The sequence below is a fragment of the Coptis chinensis genome, chromosome 6 (genome assembly GCF_015680905.1).
Source record: "Coptis chinensis isolate HL-2020 chromosome 6, ASM1568090v1, whole genome shotgun sequence".
NCBI lineage: Eukaryota > Viridiplantae > Streptophyta > Magnoliopsida > Ranunculales > Ranunculaceae > Coptis > Coptis chinensis.
This window is the reverse complement of record NC_141461.1, coordinates 6,068,821-6,089,887: the sequence shown is the minus strand read 5'-3', so window position 1 is coordinate 6,089,887 and position 21,067 is coordinate 6,068,821. Positions and strand designations below refer to the sequence as shown.

At 33.1% G+C, this 21,067-nt stretch overlaps 1 protein-coding gene, 1 long non-coding RNA gene and 1 pseudogene across 5 annotated transcripts; 2 read left to right on the top strand and 1 right to left on the bottom strand.

Annotated features, from left to right (window-relative positions):
• The first annotated feature begins 11,890 nt into the window (after positions 1 to 11,890).
• LOC147491071 (peroxisomal fatty acid beta-oxidation multifunctional protein AIM1-like) lies at positions 11,891 to 14,792 on the top strand (annotated as a pseudogene).
• On the top strand, positions 14,788 to 20,647 carry LOC147491070 (uncharacterized). 3 transcript variants are annotated; one of them, XR_015198717.1, is made up of 5 exons: positions 14,798 to 14,920; positions 15,722 to 15,947; positions 16,033 to 16,121; positions 16,983 to 19,526; positions 19,621 to 20,647. It is a non-coding gene; the product is annotated as an uncharacterized LOC147491070 (long non-coding RNA). The 3 variants fall into 3 exon arrangements; XR_015198718.1 differs by having other exon boundaries at positions 14,788 to 14,920; positions 15,761 to 15,947; positions 16,983 to 20,647; XR_015198716.1 differs by having other exon boundaries at positions 16,983 to 20,647.
• Positions 18,515 to 20,742, bottom strand: LOC147491069 (cytochrome P450 CYP82D47-like). Of its 2 annotated transcripts, XM_086566095.1 has the most exons (3): positions 20,010 to 20,628; positions 19,672 to 19,922; positions 18,515 to 19,351 (listed from the first exon to the last, which is right to left on the bottom strand). In XM_086566095.1, exons 1-3 carry the CDS (start codon positions 20,626 to 20,628, stop codon positions 18,731 to 18,733), a joined length of 1,491 nt encoding a protein of 496 aa, XP_086422221.1. In that variant the 3' UTR covers positions 18,515 to 18,730. The 2 variants fall into 2 exon arrangements, with proteins under 2 accessions (XP_086422221.1, XP_086422220.1); XM_086566094.1 differs by having other exon boundaries at positions 19,672 to 20,742.
• Positions 20,743 to 21,067: the final 325 nt, after the last annotated feature.

Here is a 21,067-nt window from a genome sequence, read left to right as displayed (position 1 = left end):
ATTACTCAAACACCCCCGTCCATATACCCCTAGCCTCATTTTTCTCTTCTTCCTTTTTCATTATCTTATTTTCCAAATAACTCTATTACCCTAGCCACCATCGACTACCACCACCACCACTGCTGTGCTATTAAAACCACCACTACCACCACCACCATCACTACCACCGTACTATTAAGACCAATATCATCACCTCCACTACCACCAACACCGTACTATTAAGACTATCACCACCACCACCGTGCTATTAAGACATCCACCACTTCTACTACTACCACCATCACCATGCTATTAAAACCAATATCATCATCTCCACTACCACCACCACCGCCAATTAAGGTAGTTTCCTAAAATCGATATTCTAATTATCAAAATTGATTTGAAACCGAAAATCAAACTATACATTTGTTTCAAATTAATATATTCAAGTTAAATGTGATGTAAAGTAGGGTTATATTTGTCAAATAACCATCTATAAGATGTCATGTATTTGTTTTTTCTATTTTTACAAGTGCTTATAAGAGGAACTTAAAATAAAAAACAAACCACTTTATAAGACCATCTTATAAGACCCTCTTATAACACATGGTCTTATAAGACCCTCTTATAACTTAACCCAAAAAAAAAAACAAATAGCCCCTAAGAGACTAAATGAGAAAGAAAGAGAATCGAGCTGGCTTTTATAAGAGGGAAGGGTAAAAACGTAATCTGAGAGGAGCTGAAATCGATGAGACAGCAAAAAGAACCAGCCAGGGGATGACGAGTGGGCACACGAGAATCGAAGGGACGCAGGCCACAGGCACGTGGGGGGCGCGTGAATCCAGCGGTGCAAGGGAGGTGGAAGGCCGCGACCAGATGATAGAACAAACTGGACTCTCGACCCCCCGATCGTGGGATGATCGTGGACTCGAGAGGGGGCATCTGTGATGGTAGGATAAGGGACCCTGGAAATCAGCGGACGGATGCACCCAGGTTAGCATAAGGTACACAGCCGCGGTTCACAGGATCGAGAGGGGGCATCTGTCGCGGTACAGAAATCCTACACGTGGAAAGAAGAAGGTCGCGAGATGGATAAACAGGTGGAAGGCTAGGATTGAGAGAAGGAAGGATATAAAGACAAAGAGGGGGAGAGAGAAAAGGAGGAGGATTCATTATTCCAATAGAGGAGACCTAAGAAAAAGGGAGGCGACCCAAAAGAAGAGAGAGTGAATAGTGTTGTAATAAGAATAGTGTTGGGGATATAGCGAACTGTAGTTGTAATAGTGTGAGGGGTGAAACACTAACTTATACTGATCCATCTGTAGTGTCCTTGCAAATATGACATAAAAAATAAATTATGTTTGATTTACTATGTGGGATCATCAAAGATTATCCAGTTTCCGATTTTTCGATAATTATATTCTTTAAATTATACATGACTCACTATGTGGAATCTGCAAAGATTATCTACGAACGAGTGTTGTAATATTAATTATTCTAAAAAATATTTGCAAATATGTAAAACTATTATATATTAATATTATATTGATCACTCATCCAAATTTCAATCTTATAATGTGAAAACCTCACTCTCCATTAAAAAAAAACTCACCTTTGATAAAACCCTTCAACTTCATTTTGTTGTTTAATAATAAAAGTTTGATTGAACTTTTGTGAGATTGCCTAATAAGACGAAATTCATATATATTGAAGCTACTTGAATAGCAAGGAGTTACCAATCATACGGAAAGAGATAAGATAAACACAATTTTAAATGCAAAACTATACTTATCGAGACATTCTCACAACATATAATCCAACTATATTTTGAGGTTAGTTCAATGCGCGTATTTGCATCCAGTTTATGATTTTTCGTTATTTATATTTTGATGTTAGTTCAATGTAGTTGAATCCAATTTTCGAATCCCGTTATTTTTTTTTTAGGTTAGTTCAATGCGGTTGCATCTAGTTTCCGATTTTTCGTTAAATATTTTTTGCAGTTAGTTCAATACATTTGCATCCAATTTCCAATTCCTTATTAATTGTTCTTTGAGGTCAGCTCAATACATCTGCATCCAGTTTCTGATTTTCCGTTAATTATTCTGTGAGATTAGTTTAATGCATTTGCATACAGTTTCCGATTTCTCGTTTATTATTTGATAAAGTTGCATTTGCATCTAGTTTCAGATTTATCGTTAATTATTGTTTAAGGTTAGTTCAATAAATTTGCATCCAGTTTCTAATTTCTCGTTATCACAAAATATATAATATAAAAAAAAAAAAAAAAAAATTAATGGCAAAGCAATAATGACAAATATTTTAAAATATATATAATACTGAATGAAACTAACGTCAAAGAACAATTAATGGGGAACCGAAAAATGGATGCAAATGCATCGAACTAACCTCAAATAATATTTAATGATAAATTAGAAACTGGATGCAAATGCAAGCATTAAACTAATCTTAAAAAGTAATTAATAGAAAATCGGAATATAGATACAACTACATTAAACTAACCTCAAAGAATAATTAACGAGAAATCAAAACTTGGATGCAAATACATCAAACTAACATAAAAAAATAATTGTCGGGAAATTAGAAATTGGATGCAAATGCATTGAACTAACCCTCAAAGATTAAATTAATGGGAAATCAAAAATTGGATGCAACTGCATTGAACTAACCTCAACAAAAAATTAATTATAAATTTGAAACATAATGCAAATGCGTGAAACTAACTTAAAGAATAATAACTGAAAATCAGAAATCGGATGCAACTACACTGAACTAATCTAAAAAATAAACTAGATGCAAATGCATTGAACTAACCTCAAGAAATAATTAACAGAAAATCAGAAACTGGATGCAAATTTATTGAACTAACCCCAAACAATAATTAACGGGAAATCGAAAACTAGATGCAAATGCAACCTTATCAAATAATAAACGAGAAATCATAAACTGGATGCAAATGTATTAAACTAATCTCACAAAATAATTAACGAAAAATCATAAACTGGATGCAAATGCATTGAACTGACCTCAAAGAACAATTAACAGAAAATCGGAAACTGGATGCAACTGCAAAATGAACTAACCTAAAAAAATAAATAATGGGAATCGAAAATTGGATGCAACTGCATTGAACTAACCTCAAAATATAAATAACGGAAAATCAGAAATTGGATGCAAATGTATTGAACTAACCTCAAAACATAGTTGAGTTATATGTTGTGGGAATGTCTAGATAAGTATAGTTTTACATTTAAAATGATGTTTATCTTATCTCTTTCCATATTATTGGAAACTTCTTGCTATTCAAGTAGCTTCAATATATATATGAACAACAAAATGAAGTCGAAGGGTTTTTATCAAAAGTGAGTTTTTTTTTTATGGAGAGTGAGATTTTCACATTATAAGAAATTTTGTATGAGTGATCAATATAATATTAATACATAATAGTTATGCATATTTACAAATGTGTTTTAGAATAATTAATATGGCAACACCCGTTCGTAGATAATCATTGAAGATTCCACATAGTAAGTTATGAATAATTTACAGAATAATTAATGGAAAATCGGGAACTAGATAATCTTCGATGATCCAACATAGTAAATCAAGCATAATTTATTTTTTATGCCATGTTTACAAGGACACTATAGATGGATCAGTAGAAGTTGGTATTATATTACACACCACATTGGATAATTAAAAGAAAATTGGAAACTGGATTCAAATGCATAACTGAGCTCAAAGAGTAATTAATGGAAAATCGGAAACTTTATGCAAATGCAATAAACTAAACTAAAAATTAATTAACTAGAAATTGAAAACTGGATGCAATTGCATTAAACTAATGTTAGAGAATAACTAATGGAAAATTAGAAATTGGATGCAAATCCTTGAAAAATACTGAACGGAAATCGGAAACGGTATGCAAATACATCAAATAAACCTCAAATAATAATTAATGGGAAACCAAAAAATGGATGCAAATGCATTGAACTAAACTCAAAAAATAATTAACAAAAAATCAAAAAACAAATGCAACTGCATTGAACTAATCTCATAAAATAATTGGTGAGAAATCAGAAACTCAATGCAAATGCCTTTTGAAATAACCTCAAAGAATAGTTAATGGGAAATAAGAAACCGGATGTAATTGCATCAAACTCTTGGAATTTAAGGTCCAGATGGAAACGAGTTACATCTAAGCTTATGCGGTGGAAGCTAACTCACACAAGTCGAGAAGCCAACTTTGGAGCGGCTGCAGCAGCAAGGAAGGCCTCAACTTTGGATAGGGATCAAGTGCTTTGGAGTACTACAAAACTGGATTTTATTTCTAGATTGGAATCACCAGTTAGGACATATTACAGGTTTTGTTAAGCTAGTCTTAATGTAATCTCTTGATATCTCTGTAACAAAACTTTATTCTTTAATATACTCCATACTTGCATGCAAAAAGAAGTAATTGCATCGAACTAACCCTCAAAGCATAAATAATCAGAAACTAGATGTAGATGTATTGAACTAACCTTAAAGAGTTATTAACGGAAAATCGAAACCGGATACAAATGCAATGAACTAATCTCAAAGACTAATTAACAAAACATTGAAAAATGGATGAAACTATACTGAACTAACCTAAATGAATAATTAACGGGGAATTATAAATTTGATGTAATTGCATTGAACTAACGTAAAAAAATAATTAACGGGAAATCGAAAACTTTATGCAAATACATTGAACTAACCTCAAAGAACAATTAATATAAAATTGAAAATTGGATCTAACTGCATTGAACTAACCTCAAAGAATAATTAACGAAAAATAAGAAATTGGATACAACTGCATTAAACTAAAATAAGATATTAACTAACAGGAAATCAGAAATTGGATGCAATTGCATTGAAAAACCCTCAAAGAATAGTTAACTAGAAATCGGAAGCCGGATGTAACTTCATCGCACTAACCTCAACACATAAATAACTATAAACTGTAAACTATCGAACTAACCTAGAAAAAATAATTAACGGGAAATCAGAAACTGGATGCAGATGTATTGAACTAACCTTAAAGAGTAATTAACGGAGATTGGAACCTGGATGCAAATGCAATGAATTAATCTAAAAGACTAATTAACGAAACATCGAAAACTGGATACAACTGTACTAAATTAACTTTAATGAATAACTAACGGGAAATCATAAAGTGGATACAATTGCACTGAGCTAACCTCAAATAATAATTAACAGAAAATCGAAAATTCGATGCAACTGCATTGAACTAACCTTAAATAATAATTAATGAGAAATTGAAAACTTTATGCAACGTAATTTATACATTGAACTAACCTTAAATAATAATTAATGGAAAATCAGAAACTTGATGCAAATGCATTGAACTAATAACCCTAAAACATGTTTGTATTATATGTAGAGAGAATAAATTTCTCGACAAATATAGTTTTGCATTTTAAGTAGTGTTTATCATAATTATTTTATTATTATTGGCAATGCTTTGCTATTCAAGTAGCTTTAATATTATCTTCGCCATATTGGCCATTCTCACAAAACTTCAATTATTAAATCTAACAACAAAAATAAGTCAATGGGATTTATCAATGTTTAGTGCTTCCTTTTTAGAGAGAGTGGTGCAAAAAATTTAAATGAGTGGTTAATATAATTTTCATATCTCATAGCTATGTATATATAGTTGCTAATATTTATTTGAATAATTTAATATAACAATACTCATTCATAGGACGGGTTCGAAAGCTAGTCTTTATATATATATTATAGCTCTAGCCTCTTCAATTGAGGAAACACTTCTAGAGTGTCCACGTGTCATGGCTAATTAAGAAAAAATAGGAAACAAATATTTATCTTTATCCTTAGCTATATCCCCCAATCTATTTTTTGGAATAATCGAATAGACTCCATTTTTTTTTAAACTTTGTTACTAATTATAAAAAAATATTATATAAACTATATCTAATTACGAAAAAACAACCACATCTAGAGTTTCATAGAGTCTCTAACTTTTTCTAAACACTATAACTAATTACGAAAAAAACAATCCCATCTAGAGTTTCACATAGTCTCTAACTTTTCCTAAATAATATAGCTAATTACAGAAAAAAAAATATAGGAGATAAAAAATTAAATTGCTAAAAACAATAGTTTCCACTGAAAACGATTTCCCTAAAACCCTTTCGATTTGATGCGTCATCCACTGTGGGATTTAGACATTTATTCATGGTTAAGGATTCCAAAAATCACAATTCCGGCTACAATAATTACGACATATTCCAATTCCTTAGATATATATTATAGTTATACCCTCACCAATCTATTTTTTTGAGCACTCGCAGAGACTCTAGTTTTTTCTAAACTATATTACTAATTATAAAATGTATGATATAAATAAGGAAACAATCTTATCTAATGTTTCACAGAGTCTTCAACTTTTTCTAAATAATATAGCTACTAACGGAAAAAAAATGAGACAAAAAACTAAATTGCTAAAAACAATAGTTTCCACCGAAAACGATTTTCCGAAAACCCTTACGATTTGATGCGCCCTCCACTGTGGGATTTACACATTTATTCATAGTTAAAAATCCCAAAAATCATAATTCTTACCACAATAATTGCACACACACACACACACACACACACACACACACACACACACACACATAATAGTTTTACCCTCTTCAATTGAGGAAGCGTTTCTAGAGTGTCCACGTGTCATGACTAATTAAAAAAAAATATGAGATAAAATAGGAAACAAATATTTATCCTTACCAATATATTTTTTTGAATATTCGCAGAGACTCCAGTTTTTTCTAAACTCTGTTACTAATTATAAAAAAGTATTATATAAACTATAGGTAATTACGAAAAAACAACCACATCTAGAGTTTCACAGAGTCTCTAACTTTTCCTAAACACTATAGCTAATTACGAAAAAACAATCTCATCTAGAGTTTCACATAGTCTCTAACTTTTCCTAAACAATATAGCTAATTACAGAAAAAAAAAAATATAAGAGACAAAAAATTAAATTGCTAGAAACAATAGTTTCCACCGAAAACGATTTTTCTAAAACCCTTTCGATTTGATGCGCCATCCACTATGGGATTTATACATTTATTCATGGTTAATGATTCCAAAAATCACAATTTCAGCCACAATAGTTACGACATATTCCAATTCCTTATATCTATATTATAGATATACCCTCACTAGTCTATTTTTTTTAGTACTCGCAGAGACTCCAATTTTTTCTAAACTTTATTACTAATTATAAAAAGTATGATATAAATAAGGAAATAATCCCATCTAAAGTTTCACAGAGTCTCCAACTTTTCCTAAATAATATAGCTACTTACGGAAAAAAAAATATGAGACAAAAAACTAAATTGCTAAAAACAATAGTTTCCACCGAAAACGATTTTTCTAAAACCCTTTCGATTTGATGCGCCATAAACTATGGGATTTACACATTTATTCATAGTTAAAAATTCCAAAAATCATAATTCTTGCCACAATAATTGTCATATATATATATATATATAGCTCTACCCTCTTCGATTGAGGAAGCGTTTTTTGAGTGTCCACGTGTTATGGCTAATTAAGAAAAGATAGGAGATAAAATAGAAAACAAATATTTATCTTTATCTTTAAATATATATTATAGCTATATCCTTACCAATATATTTTTTTGAATACTCGTAGAGACTCTAATTTTTTCTAAACTCTGTTACTAATTATAAAAAAGTATTATATAAACTATAGCTAATTACAAAAAAACAACCACATCTAGAGTTTCACAGAGTCTTTAACTTTTCCTAAACACTATAGCTAATTACGAAAAAATAATCTCATCTAGAGTTTCATATAGTCTCTAACTTTTCTTAAACAATATAACTAATTACGGAAAAAAATATAGGAGACAAAAAATTAAATTGCTAGAAAAAATAGTTTCCACCGAAAACGATTTCCCTAAAACCCTTTTGATTTGATGCGTCATCCACTGTAGAATTTAGACATTTATTCATGGTTAAGGATTCCAAAAATCACAATTCCGGCCCCAATAATTATGACATATTCCAATTCCTTAGATATATATTATAGGTATACCCTCACCAATCTATTTTTTTGAGCACTCGCAAAGACTCAAGTTTTTTCTAACTCTATTACTAATTATAAAAAGTAGGATATAAATAAGGAAACAATCTCATCTAGAGTTTAATAGAGTCTCCAACTTTTCCTAAACAATATAGTTACTTACGAAAAAAAAATATGAGACAAAAAACTAAATTGCTAAAAACAATAGTTTCCACCGAAAACGATTTTCTTAAAACACTTTTGATTTGGTGCGCCATCCACTGTGGGATTTACACATTTATTCATAGTTAAAAATTCTAAAAATAATTCATAAATTTGTCATATATATATATATATATATATATATATATATATATATATATATATATATTCAATTGATTCAATTGAGGAAGCGTTTCTAAAGTGTCCACATGTCATGGCTAATTAAGAAAAAATATGAGATAAAATAGGAAACAAATATTTATCTTTATCCTTAGGTATATATTATAGCTATATCCTTACCAATCTATTTTTTGGAATACTCACAAAGACTCCAGATTTTTCTAAACTCTGTTACTAATTATAAAAAAGTATTATATAAACTATAACTAATTACGAAAAAACAACCATATATAGAGTTTCAGAGAGTCTCTAACTTTTCATAAATATTATAGCTAATTACAAAAAAACAATCCAATCTAGAGTTTTACATAGTCTCTAACTTTTCCTAAACAATATAACTAATTACGGAAAAAAAATATAGGAGACAAAAAATTAAATTGCTAGTACCGAAAACGATAGTTTCTACCAAAAACGATTTCCCTAAAACCCTTTCAATTTGATGCGCCATCCACTGTAAAATTTAGACATTTATTCATGGTTAATGATTCAAAAATTCACAATTCCGGCCATAATAATTACGATATATTCCAATTCCTTAGATCTATATCTTAATATTAAAGCTCCCAGAAAGGGTATTTTTCTAACTCTATTAAAATTCCATGTCATCTCCTATTAAGATGGGAATTTCTTTCCTATTTAAAAAACGGGAATCTTTTTTTACAACGGAAATTCCTCTCCTATTATAACGGGAATTCCTTTCCTATTAAAACAAATTCTAGCACTTCTGATTAAAGCGGAAATCATTCTCCTATTAAAATAGGAATTCCTCCCCTATTGAAAAGGGATAATCTAACATATCTAATTAAAATGGGAATTATCCTCCTATTAAAACATGATCTCTCTCCCAAATGAAAAAATGGGTTTTTAAAACTTAATTAAAACTTTATTTAAAATAATTTGTTAGAAAATTAAAACGGGTTAGCGACTAAAACGATAGTCTCAATTTTCTAAAAAAAATCTAAATGTTTGCAAAAGAGCCGGTGGGTATGCACGGGCCTAATCTTAATATTAAAGCTCCCACAAGTGGTATTTTTCAAGCTCTATCAAAATTCCAAGTCATCTCCTATTAAAACGGGAATTTTTCTCCTATTTGAAAAATGAAAATCTTTTTTTACAACGGGAATTCATCTCCTATTATAACGGGAATTCCTTTCCTATTAAAACAAATTCTAGCACTTCTAATTAAAGCGGAAATCATTCTCCTATTAAAATAGGAATTTCTCTCATGTTGAAAAGGGAAAATATAGCATATCTAATTAAAACGGGAATTATTCTCCTATTAAAACATAATCTCTCTCCCAATTGAAAAAACGGGTTCTTAAAACTTAATTAAAACTTTATTTAAAATAATTTGTTAAAAAATTAAAACGGGTTAGCAACTAAAATGGTAGTTTCAATTTTCTAAAAAAAATCTAAATGTTTTCAAAAGAGCCGGTGCGTATGCACGGGCTTACAAGCTAGTATATATTATAGTTATACTCTCACCAATCTATTTTTTTTTTGAGCACTCGTAGATACTCCAATTTTTTCTAAACTCTATTACTAATTATAAAAAGTATGATATAAATAAAGAAACAATCCCATCTAGAGTTTCACAAAGTCTTCAACTTTTCCTAAACAATATAGCTACTTACGAAAAAAAAAAAATATGAGACAAAAAACTAAATTGCTAAAAACAATAGTTTCCACCGAAAACGATTTTCCTAAAATCCTTTCGATTTGATGTGACATCCACTATGAGATTTACACATTTATTCATAGTTAAAAATTCCAAAAATCATAATTCTTGCCACAATAATTACAACATATTCCAATTAAATTTATGAATTTATAATTTTTCAATACTGTAATATAATATATATATATATATATATATAAAATGGAGTTTTTAAAACTTAATTAAAACAATTTATTAGGAAATTAAAACGGGTTTTTAAAACTTAATTAAAACAAGTTGTTAAAACAATTTGTAAGGAAATTAAAACGAGATAGCGACTAAAACCGGATTCACGATTTAATATAAAATCCCTATATATATAGTTATGATTGTTGAGCAAGTTTCAAAAGAGTCGGTGTGTATGCATGTACCCTACTTTCTAGTGAGTTATATAAGAACTAGGGTACGTGTTACAATCAATATGAAATTTAGGATCTCATACTAGAAGATAGAGACGGAGTAAAATAACGGGGTTTATATGCCTTCGATATTTTAAAAGTCTTTTGGAAGCTAGGTAAAAGCCTTGTAGAGTTATTATAGTACATAGGAATGTTGGTAATAATTGGGATAGAAAGTTTTATAAACGATCTATTGTTGAGGGGGTGTTAAAAGAGAACATGTAAAAATGGCGTAATGGGGGTTGCCGCCAAATGTGTAGTTGATTAAAACTTGAAACTTTTTGTATATTAGAGGATTTTTAACAAAATTGTGTGTTTGCATTATAAGTTGTCAATTTCACTTTAATTTTATCAGATAATAGACAATTATGAGTCTAAAATTTATCAGATTTTGTGCTTGCATTATTATCTATTATTTATACATCAAGCAAAATATATAAAAGATCCCAAAAAATCTAGTTCTACCTAAAATATTCTATTTTTTCGGAAATATGTTTCTAGACTTGGAATGCTTGGATAGACTTTTATGAGAGGAAGCCACCTAGGAGAGATAAAAGATGATTTTTCATATTATATTAGAGTGCCACCTAGGAAAGAAAAATCTCCTAAAAATCTCCAAGTATATAGATAGTAAATTGACAAATAAATAAATTACTGCATAAAAAAAAATTGACAAATAAAAGTCAAGAAAAATACAAAGCATAATCACATTTTCCACAGACGCTATATCTTCTATTTATCTTCTATCTAATAAGGCTGAGTCCAATGACTCCCTATCCCTTTAAAAGTAGTGTTAAAGTCAATAAAGTAGAGCTAAAGTCAATAAAATAGAGCTAAAGTCAACATATTTTACTTTCTATTATTATTTTTCTATGTATATATACAAAGGATTTTACTCTCTATCTCTATTTTACTCTCTATATAGAGAGTAAAATCCTTTGTATGTATAAAGAGGAAATTAATGATAGAGAGTAAAATCTGTTGACTTTAGCTCTATTTTTAAAGGGATAGGGAGCCATTGGACTCAGCCTAAAAAGCAATTGTATGGGGCCTACAGTGCCTCCATCCAATGGTTGTCATTGTATTTTAACAAGTTGTGACATGGCAAAAAGAACGACTCCCACCTGGTATGCTACTTCCATCCATAACGTCTGGATCCATGAGATCAGATCTTTTCTAATCTCTCTTCCAACATGCCCTAACCGCCGCATCACTCCCTACGTGGCACAGGAGATCCAACGATGACTTCATCACATAGAAGTCCATCGAAAGAATGGGGAAAGTTGGTGTAACGATGGAAGTTGGAAGCGATGGAGTAGCAGTAATCAAGATCTCTAATCCACCTGTTAACGCTTTAGCTCCTATTCGTGGATTGAAGAAAGGAAGTGTTGTTAAAGCATATTTTTATTTTTATTTTCAGATTAATCAAGAATACAATTGTTTATAAAAAAAACGAGTTATTATTGGATTTGGACTTTTGGTGGAAGATAAAGTTAGGGGAATCATAGTGAAACATAACCAAAAACCTACTTTGCCTTGACTCTCATTTTACATCTTAGTTGTGTTTCTGCGTCATTGAAATTGGAATTCACCAATGAATGTGTACATGTTTCCCGACTCTTTTAATCTTCAGCAGTATTTCTGGAATGTGACTGTTAAGTTTTGCAGTAATATTTGCATCCTGGTTTTTATTGTGTTTTCTTCGCTTGTTGCATCAAAGGTGAGGACGGGACATTTTTTGGTGGTGTTTAGGACTGTTCACAAGACTGGTACTTCTTTAAACATCTTACTCTGCGCTTGAAAGTAATGGTACTTTTGGTTTTTTTTTGCCTATTGAGATTTTTTTTTTTGGACCGGCAGGATCTTTCGGCTCTTCCCCGATGTATCCGTCGAGTTTTTGGTTAACATAGTTGAAGGTTATTCTCTTTTATGTCTTTTTGTTTTTCTTGTTTCTTTGCACCGAAGTATATAACGATTTAATGTTGCTTTGCTCAACGGATGGCAAAACCTTCATTCTTTCGCTATTCAAGGTCTTGCACTTGGAGGTGGCTTAGAATTGGCTCTGGTTTGTGATTATTAACTGCGTCTATATCGTTTTATTATGAATCTAATTTTCAGAATCATTTCTAATTGCATCTTTAAATCAATCTCATGAATGGATGCCATGCTCGCATTTCCATACCAAGAGTTCAACTAGGTTTGCCAGAGCTGATGCTCGGGGTTATTCCTGAATTTGGAGGTACATCTCCTTTCTCTATTCCCTGGCTATTCGCCAATGTCATCAATTGTTATGAAATTATTATTTCTTGTGAACGTATACGCCACTAAACATTTCCTTACTTTTTAAGGCACTCAACTACTTCCAAGGCTCATAGGGTTGTCAAAAGCTGTTGAAATGATGTTGGTAAGCCTGCTCCCCATTCTAATCCAACTCTAAATATGGAAGTCTTTAACTTATGCTGCTCTTTGAAAAAGAATTTGCTCACTCTATTTATCCAATTATCCAAAAATTATGATTTTATTCACTATTAGGGTCAACATTTGTCATTTTCTCCTGTTCATTGTTGTCAATTGAGAACAGATCCCAATCGTTTCACCTAGAATAAGATTCTGAATGTAAAACACTCCGCACTTGAAATATTCAACATATCCGCCATATTTTCTGGTTGCTATAAGTTGTTGTTGTTGTAACTGTGCATATTGAGTATCTTTCATCTCTTTGTAATGACTAGCGCGTATTGAATTGTTAGCTATTCTGTTTATCTTTGTAAATATGTTTTTCAGTTCTTGACCTTTCCAGGAAAATCACATTTTGTATGGAGTTTTATGTTGATAATTTTTCTCACTTTTTAAGCTGCAACAATAATCATACTTTCTTTAAAATGCCTTATATGACTATATGTACATCTGACACAAAATGTGTCCTTTATTTTACTTATTACTTGTGTACCCATACAATAGCAATCACATCTGTTTCACAAAATGTGTCATTTATTTCACTTATTACTTGTGTACCCATACAATAGCAATCACATCTGTTTCCATGACTGAATGGTATTGTACTCTTTCTTAGATGTCAAAGTTGATTATGTCCGAAGAAGGGAAGAAGCTAGGTCTTATCGATGCTGTTGTATCTCCTGAAGAATTATTGAAAGTTGCACACCAGTGGGCTTTAGACATTGTTGAGAGGCGTAAACCTTGAATGAGTTCTCTTCAAAGAACAGATAGACTTGGTTCCTTATCCGAAGCACGTGAAATAATAAAAGTTGCTAGACAACAAGCAAAAAAAAACTGCTACAAATATGCCTCAAAGACCATGCATGTCTTGGCGTAATTGAGGAGGGCTTACATCTTTGGAGGTTATGCTGGTGTTTTGAAGGTACCCGCACTTTTCTTTGCTTTATTGTGGTTTTCTTTTGCCCTCCCTCTCTCTTCTTTGTGTGTGTATGTGTGCACGGATAAGGAAAGAACAAATATTTTTTTCCTTATTGATCCTCGTTGACAAGGAGAGAGTCATATTATTGATACATTGTTGACTGTAGTCCCGACGCTTCCAAGTTTCAGTTCTCAAAATATTATTGAGTATAACACCGACGTTCAAAATTAGTTCCTGATATTTATTTCAATAATTTATTTTTTGAGATGCTACGTATATACAATTCATTTTTAATTTATCTTACTATGAGGTTATACTGAGATACGCCAATTGCAGAAAGCAAAAGTGTCCGACGAACTGGTCCTCTCAAGCACTTCAAAAGGTCTTGTTCATGCCTTCTTTGCACAACATTTGACATCTAAGGTAATTAGTTGGTTCAGTGCCATTTATTGCATTGGTTCAGTCTCTTTTCTCTTTCATTCTCTAATACATACTTCATTTTATTTTCCGTGCTGGAATGTAGTATGGATTGAATTATTCTTTTCAATTTTTATTCATCTAATTATCTAATGTTTGTTTTGTACAGGTTCCTAGTGTTACTGATGTTGGACTCAAACCAAGGCAGATAAAGAAAGTTGTTGTGATTGGTGAATGCAAAAAATCAGCAATTTGCCGCTGTTTGATAGGATTTTAACCCAGTGGAAAATATTTAGAAAATTTACCACTCTTGGATTTGGCATTGCGTGACAAAATTTACATAGGGGTGAGCTAACCAAATTTTCCCACGCCAAAATAACACGTGAATTTGCCACAACAAAAAAAAAAAAAAAGCCCGATAACATCTCTCTAACCCACTTCGTCTCTCTTTCTAGAGGAAATAAAATAAAAAAACCCAGAGAACTGCGATTTTCCGAGGAAGCTCAACAGGTTCGTTTATCTCTCTTCTTCTCTCTTTCTATTTGTCTCTATTAGGTTTAGGGTTAGGTGCCAAAACAAATTGTAACTTTTTTTATGTTATTTGTCAAATTCCATTTATTCACAACTCAAATAAAGGTTCGACATCGACCCATTCCAGGTTAGCGTTGATTAAATTGTTGAAATTCGGGTTTAACATGTGTTATGGAATTTTTAATTGGGTCATCTTAAGCAACAATATTTTGTATACTTTCTTTAAGAATCATTTCTTGGATTATTCAGTAGTCAATAACTTGTAAGGATTATTGTTCATGATTGGTATTGATAGTTGAGGTTTTATATTATATGCACTTGGTTGAATTGATCACGTTAACTGATGAGTTCGTTTGATGCTAACCCAGGTCTTGTGTATTTAATTTCTCTTTGCTTACAATGGTTTAGTTGATTCTAAAAAAATAGACAATCCTCCCACATTATAGACCTTGCTCAATGTATGCTGCAACTTGTAACTTGTAATCTTTTTGATAATTAATTCATGTACAAAGTCAATTATTGAATGCCCAAATAATGTTTTCTGCCTTTTTGTTCAATTTAATAAGTAATTGGATAATTCATTAGATTTGGATTCATTGTAGTTGCATTTGGTATAAAGTTATTTTTTTGTCGCTTGTGTTAGTAATCTAGCTGACATGCTTTTGATTGGGTTATGAATTTGGTTTCTTTACTGGTAAATTAAATTGTTGTCATTCTTTGCTCATTCCATGTTTTCTCTTTGTCTTATTTCGTCTCATGCATGATTGTCCATTTAATTAGGTAGAATGCCGACTGACGAAGGGCGTAAATTAACTGCAGTTACCATGATGCTGACAATCATGCAGGCTATAATGTGGTACCAATGGTATAGGAGAAATAAGCGAAGGGTTATAGTTCCTAGGACCATTGTGCTGCTGTGCTGTTGCTGCTGTACTTTTAGGTGAATGAAGACAGATGATATAAGGAAGAAGGACATAAGAATATAAAAGGGAATCTGTGGAGCAAGGTATGCTCTGCATGAGGAAGTGGATGCTTTTATCTGCTTCTGCTTTCTTCACCAGAAGTATTTATGTTTTCTTTGTGTTGTTCAGGCTGGAATGAAGTTGGTTTGTTCAGTTTTGTTGCTGCCATATCCTTTTAAGACTGCAAGGGATCTGGGACCAGTACTATATTTAAACAGGTATTACCTAGTATGAGCAAACCCTTTAGCTTTACAGCTTTACTCATTTCTCTTGATTTTCCAGCTATTAATTTAAAAATAATATCAAATAGTGTCCCTTCTAAATGCTATTTGAGAGTGTTTTTTCTTTTTTCAGTTGTATCCTTTTTCTTATCCTTATGACCTTATCCTATTTTTTTTCATCATTCAACCATGAACATAGTGTGATCATTCTTCTCTTTTATGAAATGCCTAGATCGTCTTGGGAGGAAGAAACACACTGGAATTCTGAGACACTTTACTGATTTTTTTTTTTTCTAGCTCTACTTCTTAAGTCTTAGGAGGAATGTATTGCTAATCCATTGACCTAATGAATAATACTAGTATCGCTACTCAAGTTTTGCTACGCTAGAGAAGTTTGTACTGTATGGATTTCTGCTAACTTAAAGAAGCTGATTCGGTAAGTCACATGCTTATTCCAGGCGAAGATTTTGTATAAAGCTAGCCCTTTCTCAAATTGAAAGTGTTTTATGTTTCTTTAAGCGAGATGTTGTCTAGCTTCCTCTAATTTGACTCCAAAGTTCATCTTGCTTTCATTACACTTTTAATTAAATATGGCCAAATACCTGAGTGTGCATATATTGAAAGCTCCATAATGAAACTATCACCTTCACCAAATACCAGGCCCGTACTCCCGTAGTCATTTGTAATGACTTCCATGAATATGGAAATTAGATAACATGGTCACTGACTCATGGATTCCCATCTCTCTACCATTGATGCCTATACACGGGACATATATTTTAGGGTTCTATCATGGCTTCGCTTTTTCATTCTCTGTTACTCAGTTGTGTTTCTACCTCAATCCCGTTTTGTTAACAGATATTTCGCAGCGCCAGCTGATGAGACTTCAACAGCTCAGCAATATGCTCTCCTCCTAAAGATTTTGGATGGGTCATACACATTCCATTTTTGGAATGGTATAACATCTGCACTTGTTCCAGAGCCTGTCAGCTTGGTAGCAAAGCTTCTTAATCACCACTGCATTCATTGTCTCGATGTATTATGAACTTGGTACTGTGTTCTTATTTTTCTATTCACATGGAGGTCCAACTTTCTTATAACATCCGGTCCTTCACCGAAAAACACGCTCCTGTTCTGTCGTGCCTTATCGTCACACTTAACAATCGGCATGTTTGAGCCTTTGAGGAGGAGCTAAGAGTATACTGAATATGTTTGAGAATGAGCTAAGGTAAGGAGCTAGCTTACATGGTTGAGAATGAGCTAAGGTGAGGAGAAGCTGCCAAGAATTCACAGAAGGAACATGAAGAGATCTGAAAGAAACTTTTTCGATGCATACTGAGAAATGTTAATTACTTCATAGCGAAAGAAATTGGTCTGTGAGTTGGATTATACCTTAATAAGAAAGGGCCAACTCATTTCTTTGTTCTCAAATGTATCATCTCATGTATAACAATAGATAGTTCGAAATATCCAGAAGAAGACTTCACAACGTGCACCTTCTATTTTAAGGATTGATATTTGCAATATGTTTTAGGGTACCGACTGTAGTTTCATACGTTCATGACAGATGGCCCAAATAACTGTATTTGTTTGCACAGGAAATGTTCGACTGTCCGCGGTGTCTCACAAAGATTCATTGCGCTCAACTTGCCCAAATACATCACTAGCGTCCACTTGTCTCTCTCTCTTTCGCTTAGAGGAATCTTGATTTTGTGCTTCTGTGACTTCATTACCATCTGTTGCTGGATGATTTGAATCAGGTGTGAGATTAGCACGACAAACTGGACAAGTAGTATGTGAAGCTAACCAAGCATCAATACATTCAGGATGAAAGACATTATCACATTTCGGTAACAATCTAAGTGTTTCATCATTTTCCAATTCATTTAAACAAACTGCACACTCGAGAGCACCTTTGCCGATTTTTAGACCTTTCACTACTGAGTACCTGAATGTTGGAAACTTTTCAATTACGGTTTAGAAAAATATTAGAAATTAGGGACGATTAATTTTGTAATGTTGGAGACATGCACATGAAGTGTTGAAACTATCCCATTATATGAACCTTTCACTTTGGATTTGGAAGCTTCAAAAATTGTCCCATTATATGAACCTTTCATTTTGGATTTGGAAGCTTCAAAAGGAGATTCACCTGGGATTTTGACTTTAAACGTTTTATCAAATCCATCTACACAGTAAACTTGTGCCTTGCATACGGCGGTAGTAGCTAAGAGATTAACATTGTGTATTTCAATGGAACTATATATAAATAAAATAAATTTACAAATAAGAGTAGCTATAATTTTTAAATCTTAAATATTTTAAAAGCATAAAAAATGAAAAAATGAAATATTTGCCGTGGCAAATTTGGACAATCAAACAGCAGCAAATGGTTGCAAATAAGGACAAATGATATTTACCATAGTATCATCAAACAGTGGCAAATTTAAATTTGCCATGAGTTATTTGCAATTGTCATATAGCCGACATAGCAAATTTGCCAGTGGCAAATGGTGACAAAATTTGCATTTGCCACAGCTCCTATCAAACATAGCCTAACTCGATTGAAGAAACAACTTATTATAACTTGAACCAATTAATGCATATTAATATAGGCTTGAATGGAGACGCGGTGTAATTAGGACATGAAGAGGTGTTGCTTTGAGATTAGTTAATCCTGCGCTCTCAGTCATGTCCACAAATGCATCCGATGGTGTTTCGAAATCAAAGCCTTGTAGCAAACGTGCTAATGCCAATTGCACCACAAGTAGCCCAAGCGAGATTCCTGGGCAGGATCGTCTACCGGATCCAAAAGGAATGAGTTCAAAATGTTGGCCCCTAACGTCGACATTTGCTTGATCAGTGAGAAACCTTTCTGGTTGAAACTCACTAGGGTTGGACCATACACGTGGGTCTCGTTGAATCTTCCATACATTTGTTATCAAGCGCGTCCCAGCTGGGATGTGGTAGCCAGCGATGGTGCAGTCCTTATTAGACTCGTGTGGTGCAGATAGTGGAGCAGCTGGATAAAGACGCAATGTTTCCTTGACGATTGCTTGGAGGTACACAAGTTTCACTATATCTGATTCATCAACTTGTGTATCTTTTCCAACTTGAGTGTCAATTTCAGCTTGCGCCTTCTTCAAAATATGCCGGTTGTTCAGTAGTAACGAGAGAGCCCATGTCAAGGTGATCATTGTGGTATCCGTCCCACCCAACAACATATTCTGCAGAAACTCCAAGAAATGTAGGCTGATTATATAGGACTCGATTTACATGCAGCGGCTTTTCGTTTTGCAAATAAAAATTCGTCTGAGAGTCCAAACTACTTAGTGGAGATACAAGCTTCGTGGAAAAGTAGCTAGTTGTGTTCGAATGAATGAAAAGTTCCATCTCTATGAGGTTCTATCTGTTTTTCATTTTCTTTTCGAGTTAATTTACTGATTTTGAAGTAAAACTAATTGAAGTGTTTTTCTACTTACATAAAATGGTAAAGAAAATTACAGCAGGAGGGCAAAGAAGAATAACGTAATGCATACCAACTTACCAAGCAAGTAGCCTTTGTGACAGCATCGGCATTATAACCAAAGAACTTTTCGTCCTTGAGAATAGACAACATCACATCCATGAAATCTTGCTGCACCTTTGTTCCACCACCAAGTTTATTTCGTCGATGTTCCTCCAACCATCCCCCAAGTATATAATCCACTTCCTTAGCGGTTCTCTTCATGGCTTTCTCGTGGCCCTGAAAATCTAGCCACCCAAGGAAAGGAACGAAGTCCGACACCACAAACATCCCTGTCAAACGGAAGAAATCTTTTATGGCCTGTGAGACTCGCCTTGCCTTGTCGTCCAAAATAGAACTAGTACCAAAGTATCGCTTACCAGCAACCATCCTAACACTTATATTTAGTGTCAAGTCACCAAACCATCGTTGCATCTCCACCAAAACAGATCCGTTTCCATTACTGCAGTTTTCTGTCCACACCTTGTACAATTCTTTCATTGATGTACTAACCTCAGATACTCGAACATGCTTCAGCAATTCAAGCCTATGATTTGAGAGAAGCTCAATCACGGATATTTTACGGAGTTCACGCCAATATGACCCATAAGGTGCGAGGCCAAATAGGGCATAGTTATAGCCCAGTATCTTGGCTGCCTTGAAGCTAGGGCGGGTGGCAAAGACTTGGTCATTTGTAGTAAAACATTCCTTGGCAACCTCCCAACTACTCACCACTAATGCTTTATGTATGCCAAGCCGGAGAGTAAATGCTGATCCATACTTCTCTCCAAGGTTTCCCAACACAGTATGGGGTAATCTAGGTCCAAGTAACATAGGCAAGTGACCTATAATAGGCCATGCCCCAACTGGTTCTGGAGCTGCTCTGATATTCAGAATCCTACTTCTCTTCTGTGGAATGATATAGAGAAAAATTAGTAAGGCAAAGAAACCACCAAAGATTGTAGCAAAATATTGATTAGGCAAATCCATGAATAGCATTCTTATGTACGTGTTCAACACTGAAAGTCTACAATCTACACTACTTATTGACAATAGCAATGAAAAAGACACGCCCACCCAATGACTTAATTCAATTGATTGGCCGGTGTGCATCCTTATGTTAGGCTGAGTCCAATGGCTCCTTATCCCACAACAAGTGGTGGCAAATCCGGCAGTTTTTACCCCCTCATCTCAATTTTACTCCCTATATATTTGAGGGATAGAGAGTTCATTAAGCGCTAGTTGAAGTGGCTCAATATGGCATGTGTCCCCACCACATCTTGTTTTCTCTGTTTTTTTTTTTTAAGTAATTTCATTCTGAAGTGGCACAAGATGTGGGTTTGCAGTGTGCCCCATTGCCTCACCTTTTCTTCTCTCTATCTCTAAAACATTAGTTTATCCGGTTTTACAGATACAAAGTGCTACTACCATTGGACTC